The sequence below is a fragment of the Schistocerca nitens genome, chromosome 4 (assembly GCF_023898315.1).
Source record: "Schistocerca nitens isolate TAMUIC-IGC-003100 chromosome 4, iqSchNite1.1, whole genome shotgun sequence".
Classification (NCBI taxonomy): Eukaryota; Metazoa; Arthropoda; class Insecta; order Orthoptera; family Acrididae; genus Schistocerca; species Schistocerca nitens.
In genome coordinates this window covers 432935604-432949862 of record NC_064617.1, presented here as the reverse complement: position 1 = coordinate 432949862, position 14259 = coordinate 432935604, and the positions used below count along the sequence as shown (strand labels likewise).

Sequence of the window (14259 nt, the reverse complement as noted above, 5' to 3'; positions counted from 1 at the left end):
TTCTGAATCTCTCATTCCTTCTCGAAAATAACAGAAAGGACGATGTTTGAAGAACGAAACAGAACAACTATGGAGGTATAGAAAGGGAATTTGGAAAGTGTTTCCTAGTGAAAGTATATTATAGGAGTAAACTAACTTCAATTCCTCTTATTAAGCACTTTGTCTTGCCTGGAATCAAAGTCATTACCGGCGGCTAGAAGTCGTGCAACACTTTGAATGGAGAAGGAACTGACCATGAATTTATTTTTTTAACTATTTTGTAGAATGCGTGTCTACTGAAGATCCGTCGGTTCACACGCAGAACATCGAGCATTTGTGGAAGTCCTTGAAATTGTTCGTAAAAAGAGACGCCTGCCAGGATACCTTGCCACACGTTGCTAACTCTGTTGACAGGTGTAACTAGAGTGTATCCTGGCAATGGAGAGAAACGATTGTTCCTGGCTGACTGCGGCATCAGCGGAACTGTCCAGGTTGAAATATCGATGACGATTAAGGTAGATTAAATTACATTTAACGTTTGGTTATAGTAGGATACTGAAGTTTTGCCGCTGTGGTTGCCAACGACGAAAAAAAAATGTATATTGTTCATCCTTGTCGTTGCAGTTACTAAAGCAGTAAACAAAATCGCTATATGGCGCCATGACCGCCGCGCTTTAGAAACATATTACTTGCAAGCGACCCTGGAAATTACCATCAAGTAGAATTGCTGGCACAATATTGCACAAAACCAACAACATAAAGAACTTACATTATTCAATCATACATTCAGATGTTCACAAGCTATTCCTTTTAATCGTATGCATGCTCACGTAGTTTATAGCTGACATACAAGTGTGATGGGAGTAACACTCACCTTAAGAACGGCATCCATTATTCTGAACTTGGAAAGATCGTTCTCGGAGCTCGACCTCAGATAGGCACCTCCCCGCCTGAAGACATAGTCCACCTCCTTCCGCAGAGCCTCCTGCCACTCAGGGTGCAGAGCCAGCAGGACGAGTGCGTTCCCCAGTGTAGTTGCTGCTGTCTCAGTGCCCGCAATGGCTAAGGAGCGTGCCTGGAGAAAATGAGGAGCACTACCAGTATCCAGAAAACTGTTTAAAAACTCTCCGTATATCCTACCAGATACTGTAAAGTACATTCAAAATAACGCTAATGTAGATAGATAGGGCAGCCACTTAAATATGTTAGTTACGGTTTAATTCAATATTATCAAATGATTTCAATATTGCAAACCTCAGAAAAGGAAGAATGAAGAATATAATAATACAAACTGATATACAAGGTGACTCACCAAAAATTTACACCGTAAATATTGTGGAAATGGAAAGGGTTAATGATTCGTGTTTTTCACATAATGTATTGTAGTCAGAAGCTGGTAATGTACTTTTTGTGCAAACACACACTTTTTATAATGGAATAATACCTATTGACTTTAACAAAGTAAAAATACGCTAAAATAGAATGTCAGTGGTATTTGTTGCAGGATTATAGTGCGTGTCGTTTATGAGATGGCGTATTTTGAAGAGTTTCCACATTGACACTTCTTTGTGCTACTCAACCTGCGTAGTTGCTAGGTACAATTATGTTGTGTTCCTTGAGTGCACTCCGACTTGCTAGTTAGTTAGCTTTTAACAGTCGAAGCAGTAAGTGGAGAATGGACGCTAGGAATTACCAATACAGAGAAACCCGACATGCTCATGGTGTATGGAGAGCGTAGGAAGAATGCAGTTCGTTCTTGTACGGTGTATGCGGCAAGATACGCCAATAGAAGTCAACCACGTCAACAATTAATTATTCATCAGCCTCTTCAACTAATTATAGTGGTAGTATAACACCTAAACACAGTAATAGAGGGAAACAAGTGATGAAACAACAGGGGGAATTTATGTCCGTGCTGCTGTTGCTGTTGTCCACATGTTATTTCCTCACAATCGCAAAAGGAATTCGAATGAGCCAGACAAAAGTCCTACGCGTTCTCCATAGACACAGGTTCCACTCCTGTCACACCTTTCTCGATCACGAGCTGCATGTAAATGATTGCGGAATACGTGTTAACTTCTGTACATGGGCATTAAGAACAGATAGTCCAGATATATCTTGTTTAGTGATGACGTCACATTTATCAGTCGTGACCAGGTAAACCACCGAAAGACGCACTACTGGTCTGTTGACAATACCCGCTGGTTTTGTCAGGTGGAACTTCAGCGCCTGTGGAGCGCAAATCTGTGGTGTGGGGTCTTGAACCATCAGTTCATATACCCGTTTTCCATAGACAGAACACTGAACGCGAACGAGTATCGCAACCTCCTAACAGACAATCTACCACGGATGCTTGAAGAAGTTCCTCTGCAGACTAGGAAGAATCTGTGGCACCAACATGATGGCTGACCAGCAAGTAGTGCACGAAGTAATGCAACATGTCTGCACGAATTGTTGGATTGATCGCTGGTTTTCCTGATATGAAACATGTAGAATTTTTACTGTGGGGAATACTGAAAGACGCTGTCTACAAAGACATATTAACTATGCCCGATAATATGCGAAGATATATTACTGCAGCCCGCTCAAACATCTCCGATGAAATGCTAACTCGTGTGCAGTAGTAGTTCCATACAAGACTGGAGGCGTGTACTGCCGCTGCGGGCGGTCATTTTGAAGACATTCTGTGATGATTAATTATCTTGTTATTAGTCGGAACCCACATAACAAATGTATGCACTTTTGTTGTTCCTTAGTTGTGCTGTATGTCTATGTGGGAAGTTTTCAAAATATGGAATCTCGTAAATGATTCGCACTATAATCCTGAACGCCAGCCGGTCGTTGTGGCCGAGCGGTCCTAGGCGCATCATTCCGGAATCACGCTGCTGCTACGTTCGCAGGTCCGAATCCAGCCTCGGATGTGGATGCGTGTGATGTCCTTAGGTTAGATTCGTTTAAGTAGTTCTAAGTCTAGGGGACTGATGACCTCAGATGTCAAGTCCCATACTGCTTAGAGCCATTTGAACCTGAACACCACTGACATTCTAATTTATTCTACCTTTAGTTTGTTAATGTCAGTAGGTACTGTTCCATTTAAAAAAGTGATTCTTTGCACAGAAAACACACTTTCTAAGCATTATTGCGACCTTTTGGTTGGTAACAATACGAGACCCTTATTACTAATCAATTCTGTGAAAACCGCACATCTATAGCACTTCCAAAGTCTTCAGTATTTGGTGTGCAAATTTTAGGTGGTTGAAGCTGTAAAAAGATCACCTGAAAGAAAAAGCTAAAGCAAGATGATCACAATGTTTGTTTCTGTTTATTATTCACAGTAAACTGATTCATATTTGGGATAAAATTGTTGATTCTCCATTTAGATCATTTCTTCTTTAATCTGTATCTTATCTTACCATTTGTGTAAATGTACTCTCACCTGAGAAATTAAAATTATGTATTAAATGCTGGTAAGTGTTAATGTTTAACATCCATTCCTTGAAAAAAAATCACTTTTTTTCACATAATACGTACAGATAAATGACATAAGATGGTTATGTCTACAAGTACTAGATATCATGAACAAAGCAGGCTCATAAACATATTGGCTGCTTGATGCAGGTCTTCTATCTCTAGTGAAATTCAGAATATAGCTAAGGATCTGAAAAGAAGAAAAACCATTCATGAGGTTGATAAAATTTTAATATACATCTTAGATGTTCATTTGAGATGCTGCTGTAGTGCAGTTACATATACAATGTCTCATATTACTTATCAAGGAAACCTAAAATACGTTACTTTAAGAGTTATCCATAAGAAACAAGTGCAATAACCAATTCTGCTGTGTTTTAATAGGGCTATGTTCTGTGAAATTAATATAATTCTTCACGACACATTCCTGAGTGAAGTAGCTAACTTTGGAATCGAAATATGAGAATCAATGTAACGTTCTTGAATTTCTCTATTGTAAACTAGCAATACTGAATTACACTGTGAAATATTAATTTAATAGAACTGATGACCTATTTGTTCATACATACGATACTACCATTATACATAATTAATAATAATTCCATAAGTATAACGTAACAAACTGAGTCCAGTGATCAGAATTTTACTTCTAGTTAATTATGTGAACTTTTCATATCAAGTGTTTTTTATTACATCGCTTTTACAAAGTCTTTTTGCAGAGATTACTCAAAATTCGTATGCTGATATGTAATAGAGTAGCTCTTGATCGGTAATGGTACAGGCTACACTGCATCGCGCTATGAATCCAAATCATGATTAAGAAGTAGAGGTACACATTTTAGATTAAATACAAATCTATCAGGCTTTATTGTTACATAAAACTAGAAAACTCCCAAAGGAAAGAGTCAAACAAGAAGATCCCATATCACCAAAAATATTCTGAGCAGTCCTAGAGAACTTTTCACATCCTTCAACTATGAAACTGAAGAAATATATTATATGTGAGTAACAGACCTACAACAAAATTTTTGGAAGGAATTCGGCTGTTTCCTTCTAGTGCAGATACATTGTGAACAACCAATTGAAGCATTTAATAGACTAAGCTTGAAAGTAGGCTCCAAATCAATTATTATTATATACAGTGTCTGTTTTTTGAGACATGTCCAAAAGGACTGATACCATTTTCATTCTGCAGCCGCTATAAATCCAGACACAAAAGAATTAAAGACATTAGCTGCCAGTGGACATTGATTTACATCAGTGGGGCATGTTGAAAATTTGTGCCAGTATGAGATTTGACCCCAAGCCTCCTGCTTACAAGGCAGATGAGCTAACTACTACATCATCCAGACACAGTGGTCACCGCAACCACATGGACTACCCATGCATGCCTCCCATCAGACCCAAGTTCTCAACCTATACCATACACTACTGACACAATATCCTGCGTATTAGCGCAATTATGTATGGCATCTCGCCAAGTCCCATAAGAGTTCGAGCTTGGTTTCATCCACACTGAAAGCATAATTGGCTGTCTTCGCCTAAAGTATATGTATGTGGTGGTTTTGTTTTCAGACATATTCGAAGCCATCTGGGAGATGTGCCATAGTAATAAATGTGATTGTGGTGACCACTCTACGTGGATGGTATAGTGGTCAGCGCATCTCCCTAGTAAGCAGAAGACACGAATTCCAATCCCATTCCGGCACATATTTTCAACTTGACCCATTCATATAAATCAGTGCCTACTGGTAGAAAATGTCGTTAATTCATTTGTGTCTTGATTGATAGTGGGTGCAGGATCAAAATGGTGTCTGTTCTTTTGGAGATTTTCGAAAGATGTATAATGTATAATTAAGGTGAACTCAACCAGTCATTCCTCCAGTGCAGATGCACACCAGGCTCTAACTCTTATGGGAATCGGAGAGAGGCCATGAGTAATGATGCTAACGAGCAAGGCACTGCTTCAGTAAAATGTGGTGTGAGTTGAGAATTTGAATCTGATGGGAGGCATGCTTGGATAGTCAGTGCAATAGTGGTGACCACTGGGTTCGAATGGTTTAGTGGTTACCATATCTGCCTAGTAAGCATTAAAGTTGGGTTCCAATCTCCATCTGGCACACATTTCCAATTTTCCAAATCTAATCAATGGCCACTGGTAGCTAAAGTCTTTAATTCCTCTGTGTCTTGAAGGAGTGTTTATCGTGCTGAAAAAAGTTTCCAGTGAGTTTTAGTTTCTAGTATTGACATGCTTAGGGTTAATGAAAGTGAAACTAAAGTTATTTATTTATTTATTTTCGCACGTAGGCATCAACTGAAACCAAATGGGACATGTAATCATAATATTGTACAACGAAAATAAGTGTAAAACTTTTCCCACTCCATCAGACTGGCTGGTAGAGCAACCATATCAACATTATTTTGAAGAAAAACAAAGTTAGTAGCAACAACTATTCAATAACGCGTTTCCTCTTTTTAGGATATCAACAGATTTTTCATAAAAAGAGAAGAAAGAAAAAATAAGTAGCCAAAATTTTGGTCCTATCACCTACAGCTCGAATAAAAACATCAAAGGAGTGTGTGCGAAATACTGCAAAGACATCTTACGTTTGCTGTTATGCTGTACAATACCAGAATACTCCGAAATCGCACTATACAGGGCGTATAGCTATACAAAAAGATACGAAGTAATTAAAAACCGTTGAAAGATGAAGGAGAAGTGCAACAGCAGAGGCAAAATGAAAGTGCAAAACTTACCTTCAATACATACATATTGGCCGGCACGGCGGTATAGTGATAGGATCGCACTTATGAAACTGTGAACATGTGGCTTCATTTAAACGTAGCATATCAAATATTAGACTAATCACTCCGTAGAGCATAGTTTCGGAAACTACACAGGTGTGCACGAGTAAATTTGAAATAAAATTTTTAATTAAATACATACAACAGAAATTTAGAGTACCAAATAAGACTTTCTAAGTACGAATATATTAAAATAATAAATAGACCTGATGTGACATGCCACATAAAATTTTTGAAGCAGAACACTTTCGTAAAGCACCAGGACGTCGCATAAGAAATAGTGCGTAATGGCAGTTAATCTGGGCCTTAATAATAACACTAAAAAGTAGACAGCTCAAACTATGAGAATCTAAGCAAATAAAATAATGTACAAGAGCTAACTGCAAATATAGAGTCACTTCTAGAGCTTGAGTAGCAGATGAAAGCCTACGAAAAACGAAAGTATGTAAAAACACATAAGGAGGACACAAGCTTTAAAGGTAGTCAAACGTAGTTTTAAAAAGAAAGATACTACCACTTCTTATATATTTTTGTTATGAGCTTTGGATGACAGCACCATACCTCTGGTTACTTGTTTTTTTTTTCCTTTCTTCTGTGTTTATGATATATCTAATGATGCTCTAAAAATGCAAAATGCATGATTAAACTATAATTATTTCAACTGAGACCGCTTTTATTCAAAATAGAAATAAATAGTAAAAATGTGCAGAGTCACAGAACTTGTCTCAGGCAGACCACTGTAGCTAGCCATGCTGTACATAGGCAGTTCCCTGTGCAGTTTTGGAGTCCGGCTCTGCAGTAATGCTGCCAGTCTACTGTGCTACATGCTATAGCATAAAGCAACCAGCAGTCAGCAAGTAGTGGGATAAGGGAGCTATGAGCACAATTTGTTGTGAGGGTTTCTATGTCAGCATACATTCAGGCGCAAATCTATTGTTCTATTCTATGTTCTCCCTATGGTTCTCTTTTGATTGACAGGTCCCTAACCTATTGTTGTACACCACTTTATAACAAATTTATATCAAACTGATTAATCACACCCTTCCCCTGGTCCCCCTCCTCCTCCACCGCCAACCCCTCTGGGAACCTCCAAATCTCCCCCCTCCACTCCCCCTCGCTGATACAAGTGCACTTTCAGGCCTAAGTTACTCGAATAGCCCCATCCCACTCTATCAATTTGGTTGACTAATTAATTTAATCGATAAACTAATTAAACCCTCCCCCTCAGGGAAAACCACCAACTCTGTCCCTCCCCTCCCGGGTCTGTGCTCGAGAGTTGGGATCTCACGACAGGAAATTCTACTACATAGCAGAGGATACATTGTTTATTTATAAAAAAAATTCAGTTTTCAAGCGTTGGATCCCTGTGCTCACCATTGTCTGCTGTTTGGAAAGATGCACGTCTTGTAAAATACATTGGAAATAATCAGTTAAATCGACTGCTGTTTTTTAAAATTTCAATCATACAACTCACTACACATAATTACACTGTTAAAAATCTTTCCATCGCGAAGTACATGAGATTGGCTGTCCACCGGGCCATGCCATGTGCCAGACATCTGATGTGGTGCACAGATCGGATGTCGCTTTAATCCCCCAGACGCTTTGATATTGGTATCTGAGAAACCCCCAAGCCTTCCCCTGCAGGACGCTAGCACACGCGAGAACTCCTTCGAAGGCAAATACCTGACTGGAAATCGATACAGAAATACTGCTGAAGTTAATAAGCTGATTGTTAGTCTCTGGAAGAAGAAGAACCGTGAAGCATCGCCAGCAGCATATGAGATACTCATCTGCCACTGCATCACAGAAGAAGCGTAAAAGTAAGCACTCATTACATGTCGTTGTTGCATGTAGCGATTCTTCGTCCTCATCTTCTTTGTAAATTTCCCTATCCTTGTTCGGCTTCATGTCAATGCCAGTGGATTCCTACTGTTTCTTTTCCTTCATCTTAGTTCAGCGGCCTCTGGTGTTCAGTTCGTTGTGACGTGCAGCGAATTCTGGCCTGTCAGGACCAGCAGCAGTAGCAACACTGCGGGATGCTGAAGCACACCCGAACAGCATATTGGAGCAGGATGACGATCTGATATTATCCATCCCACTCATTTATTTGAACGCCAAGCGAGTCCCAAACTCTCACAAGATCTTTGCTGCGAACCCTACACCCCACAATGTGTGGGTCAATACTGGTCTCTGACAAGCGCATCGTCCCAGAACATTCCAGTGTTACTGCAGGGACGGACTGTTGATGTGATGGATAAGAAGCTACCAGTTCCTTCCAGTAACATGACTGCACTGCAGTGGTCACATATATTATTATTACAAGCGTTCATTTTTTCTATAAAAGCGCATTGCATACCAAAACCTGACGTACTCGGTATCATGGCCGGGTGAATAAAGCATCAGAACTTTTCAATTCAGCTTATAATTTAACAGCTAGTGGTTCAGATTGCTTAAATGTTGGTAAAGAATCATCGGTGGACAGTGACTGGCGTGTTATGTTAGAGACTGAAAATGCATCGAGAAGTGTTAAAGTGCGGTTTATGGAGCTGGAATGGGATGAACTGTGTTGTGCAGAACACTACATCAATCAACAGATGACATCGGAGCACTGCCCATCTCTGGACATTTACTGTGCTGGTCTGTCAATATCTATAACATCACTGTACGTTGGCGTGACACTCATAGTGAGATCTGGAGGTTGATCCATTTATCTGCAACACTCCGCCAATTTCAGACTTGTTCAGCCTACGGATGATGCTGTTCCTTGTGCCAGAAAGACTGGACCGTAGGCTCTCACGTGTTCAAACTGTGTATAAAGACCTGAACTATTTCCCTCTCTCCATACATATGGCGTTCATGCAGATAATTTAGAACAATATATCAGTAGGGTGTCAAAAGAGGAAGCTAAAGAAACACCCTTCAGTTTGAGAGAAATACACCTGAATTTACTGCATTCAAGAAACAGTTATTCGCGAAATACTGTAAAAAGGAATCAGTTGCTTTATTGTTGATGTAATGCAGTCTATGTATCTTTGTTGAAATGTAAATAAAATATATAAAATCGCAAATCTTCGTTGTTTTTCTTATTTAACTAGCCTGTCATTATGTATTGTAAGGCATAGCCATTGTAGCTCAGTCAGTAACATGATTGCACTACAGTGGCTTCATATATTATTATTACAAGCGTTCATTTTTCTATGAAAGCGTATTGCATACCTACTCGGTATCATGGTTGGGTGGATAAAGCATCAGAACTTTGTTGTAAGTTGCTGGTCCTGTGATGGTGCGCAAGAACACTGGAAGAAGAGGAAGAAGAATAAGAATGGGGTACTCTTACCCCTTTACATAATAGCGATAATTGTAGGTCCATCCAACTGTGACAAGACAAATGTTCTCATGTCACTGCTAACACATCCAGATGGAGTCCGATTTGAACATGTATGTGTATTTTCAAAACGCTGTTTCAAACCAAGTACCAGCTACTGCCAAAGATACTGCACGATGCTGCTGGTGTAAGATACATGACATTCAGCCAAAGAAGTCAAATTCCCTCCACCAGAAAAATTAAAGCTTAACACAACGTTCCTGTTTGGCGACGTTGCTATGGAAAACCAAGAACAAATTCTACGATATTTCTGTTTTGGTCGTCATATGGGTACTGATGTATTTTATTTGAGTCAGACATGTTCCAGAATCCCAAAACAGTTGGTGAGGGATAACGCAGATCTCATTATAGCTTTCATACAAGACAATTTGAATCTAAAACGCATTTACATTGCTCATGTAGGATCCGACTTGTCATTCATTCATTTTGTAAAGATATGCCCAGATTGCTGGAATCACATACGTTACAGGTTCGTTGTTTTTGATAAACCAATATGACTGAATGCTGGTTGGCATAGACAGAACTTCCAGGAATATATATATATATATATATATTGCATACCTATATATATATATATATATATATATATATATATATATATATATATATATATATTGCATACCTATATATATATATATATATATATATATATATATATATATGTGTGTGTGTGTGTGTGTGTGTGTGTGTGTGTGTGTGTGTGTGTGTGTGTGTGTGTGTGTGTGTGTGATGAGTATCATCATACCATGAACAAGTTCACGCATACATCAGGCACTCATTCCGAGAGGATAGGTGAACATAGACAGAAAATGCATCTGTACATATATGGAAAATTTCAGTCTCTCGAACGTAAAGTTAAGGAGCTAGTGGCGTATGCCTAGACACTTCCGAGACCGATCAACGAATTAGATATTAGGGCTGAGGAACTAGAGACGTACACCCGCATTATTCTGAGAAAGAAATAAGACGACTTACCTGTAAAAGTTGATGGAATTGAAGTTCACAATGTCACTGTAATTAGCGAAATGTATATAAGGTGCAGCCTCTGAAGCAGCCCGCTTAATATATAGCAAGATGTCGACTAAGCAAAAGGCGTGGCACGAAAGGTCGTTCAAGTGCTGTTACGGTTGCTGAGGTTAGGTCATACGAATCAAGAGCAGCCAATGGAAGAAACGTTTAAATCAGTTACTGAATCTCCCGATGAACTCTCAGCGAAGTTACACAACGATGACTATGATGCTATTGCCGGTTTCATTAACCATCACAACGAAACTAGGATTGATAAAACATTTGGTGTCACTGGTGAAAAACGATACATATTGGACACGCAGCCTATAACTTTAAATGAAAAAAATAGGGAGAGTGGATAGGGAATTTCAAAAAACACCAGGCTCACTGAACCTCATTTTCCTAAAACCGTAAAAGACAGTAAAATTTTCACCTAAAGATCTGGAGAAATATGGTGAAATACTACAATTTATCTGTTACCCAGGAAAGCAGGCACCAACGCAGTGAGAAATACAGAGACGTTATAAAACCACTATTATTAGACGGTCGATGTGGCAGTGGTGACGATATTGACATCCAGCATAAAAGAGTCAGCAATCAGTCTCCTCAGTATATACACTACGACGACCCCAATGAGATAATAGATCGACCACGACTTCTTGTGGCATTATCTGCTCATTTGAATTAGGTTGTCTCAATAATTTCAGAGTATTAGTATGGAGACAGTAGTTCGAAACTGCACAAACTACGACACAAAACATATCCTCATAGACACAATATGATTCAAGATTTGAGTGACTTACGGCAAACTGATCCTGTAGATGTGAGGGAATATCCACATGAGAACAATGGATTCAAATATATTTTAATGGTTATTGACACATACTCCAAATTTGCCTGGGCATTACCCTTTAAAACAAACATTAGGAGAAGTGTTGCGTATGTGTTTGAGGGTTTGCTGCAGACAGGGATGAATTGATGTCCCGACAATCTCTAAACCGATCACAGTCGCGAGTTTTATAATAGGTATTTCAAGACCGTGATGCAGCGGTACGGATTACATCACTACTCAACATTCACTCACCTGAAGGTGAGTATTGTGAAACGTCTGATGGAAAAATAAAAGGTCAGATGTGGATGCATTTTAATCTTCTCTACTCATACAAATAGATATACTCCCAGAAATGATTGTACAGTATAATCAAACAAAACATAGCACAATAAAAATAAGACCAGTCAATGTCTGTGATAATGGACCCATGATACAGTGTACTATCGTACTAAAATACTAGATCAACGGAAACAGAAATTTAATTTAGGTGATTTGGTACATGTCTCAAAACACAGGACAGCATTTGAGAAGTCGTACGTCCCAAATTGGCTGAGTGAGATATTCACAGTTTCTAAATTGAAGAGAACAAATCGCAGAACTTACATCTTATAGGATAGCAGTGACACTAAATTTTTGGGTGCTTTGGCACCGAGGAAATACAGAAGAACTCAGAACCGCACGACTTTCTCATAGAGTGCGTCATAAGACGTCGACGCAATAGAGCACTACTTAAATGACTTGGTTTTCCCGCGACAGAAAACTGCTGGATTGACGCTGGTGATTTGCTGTATAATGGGATGCACAGGGCACAGTCATCACAGTAGCATAACTTGCGTGATAGGAGTCGCATAATAGGAGGTACAGGTATTCTCGACAAACTTCCTGTCGAATTGCACATTCCGTGGTATAGTTACTGTGGAAGTGGTAAAAAGCTTCAAAAACGTTTGTCTCGTTGTGATAAGGGAATTAATCTATTTGACGAGGCGTGTTTGGAACAGGACATTGCGTACGCAAAACACGAAGATCTCCCAGGGCGCCTCGCTGAAGATCGAATTTTAGCTGATAAAGCCAAGAAAGGACGATGGTATAGGACAGCGCACTACTGCATTTGTAGTTGATAGAACGATGCGTGTTAAAATTAAGTTTGGCTTGTGGTAGATGAATTTCAAGTAATATATATGAAGACAGTAACTGTTCTCGAAAGAACAGAATACTGTTGATGACCGTGCAGCTTTTCCCTGGAATAAATGATGACTAACTGAAACCCTCAGCTGCCGACAGGTGTTGTTGATATACCTCGATGTGGACAGCTGAAAATGCGTGCCCCGACCGGGGCTCGAACCCGGGATCTCCTGCTTACATAGCAGACGCTCTATCCAAACTCTTACGGGAATCGCCAAAGCGTGCGCGAGTAATGAGTGAATGGGCAAATGTCTATAAGGTACATTACATATGTAGAATTGTGGGCAGTTGGGAATGTGAGTCTTACGGAAAGCGTGCAAGGGATAAGTCCCTGCAGTCGCGCTATTCATCTGTGTCCTCGGTGGCTCAGCTGCATAGAGCGTCTGCCATGTAAGCAGGAGATCCCGGGTTCGAGTCCCGGTCGGGGCACACATTTTCAGCTGTCCACATCGAGGTATATCAACAACACCTGTCGGCAGCTGAGGGTTTCAGTTAGTCATCATTAATTTCAAGTAAGTTACGAAAGCTGCATGTCGTGCACTGATAAAGAGGAAGAGCAAGAAGACATAGATCAAGGAGAAGAAGGGATGTTTAAAAAACTGTTTCCTGGCAGCGATGTACGCAGCTAAAAACGCAGTGAAGCATAAAGGACCGCTTGAAGCACGCAGAGCTCTGCCGGCACCCAAGACATCTGGTGGAAGTATACGCTTCTTCTTTCGTGCCCTCACAGGCCTCTCAGCGACGGGTTCTTCAGCTAACGGTGCTGCCTGTATTTCCAGATCAGTGAAGAACGCACAGAACTCCCAGGAGCAGCTAAAGGAAGCAAGTAGGCATAACCTCATGATGAAAACAGCAGCTATCGGAACAGGACTGTACTTGAAACCATAGAAGAAAAAACTAGGTCCATTCATAATTAAAAACGCCCGTTAGCTATCCTACTGGACAGACCCTTTACAAATACAGATCTGCTCAAGTTCGTCTGGCAAAAATTCAGCATTCCCCCTAGATTTCGTGATGTATTTATGCAGTATATATCACCAAAGACCATGTGGAAATCCGGAAAATGTGGAATAGTGAATTTAGATGTTCCTAGGGGTTGGGAACCCACTGGGTGGCATACGTTAAGAAAAATACAAATAACTTGTTCTATTTGGACTCATTTGGAGACTTTCAGCCGCCAGTAGAGTTACAACGATACTTCACCGGCAGAAGACATGCGTTCAGCAGTTCTCACCGCAACCAACACTTTGTACCTAATTATGTGGGGCATCTGTGCATCATGTTCCTCCAAACGTTTACAAAGAAATATATAAAGAGACGCATTCGGCATCATCCCTACAGTCGAGGTTCAGATGCAATGTCGTATACTCTGACTTTAAAAAAAATGTTCATCAGTGTTACGTGCGACTTACTTCCAAAGATTGATTCAAGCAACAGGGTGTGGAGTACTGCGCTGATTGGACTGGAGACTTTCAACTGCATTTCGGATACCACAAAGAGTAACAGTGAACTTCATCTGGAAATTAATGGTGGGAAATAATTGTGAAAATAGAACCTGGCTCTTACGATATTGGCAATTTAAACGAAGTTTTAAAAC

At 39.9% G+C, this 14259-nt stretch overlaps 1 protein-coding gene across 1 annotated transcript in view; it reads right to left on the bottom strand.

The window, feature by feature from the left end:
* The window catches only part of LOC126252357 (cytochrome P450 4C1-like), a 112194-nt gene that overhangs the window by 36768 nt on the left and 61167 nt on the right, over positions 1-14259 (bottom strand). The window contains exon 4 of the mRNA XM_049953248.1: positions 854-1054. Within this exon, the coding sequence (XP_049809205.1) occupies positions 854-1054 (201 nt within the window). The remainder of the gene's footprint in view (positions 1-853; positions 1055-14259) is intronic.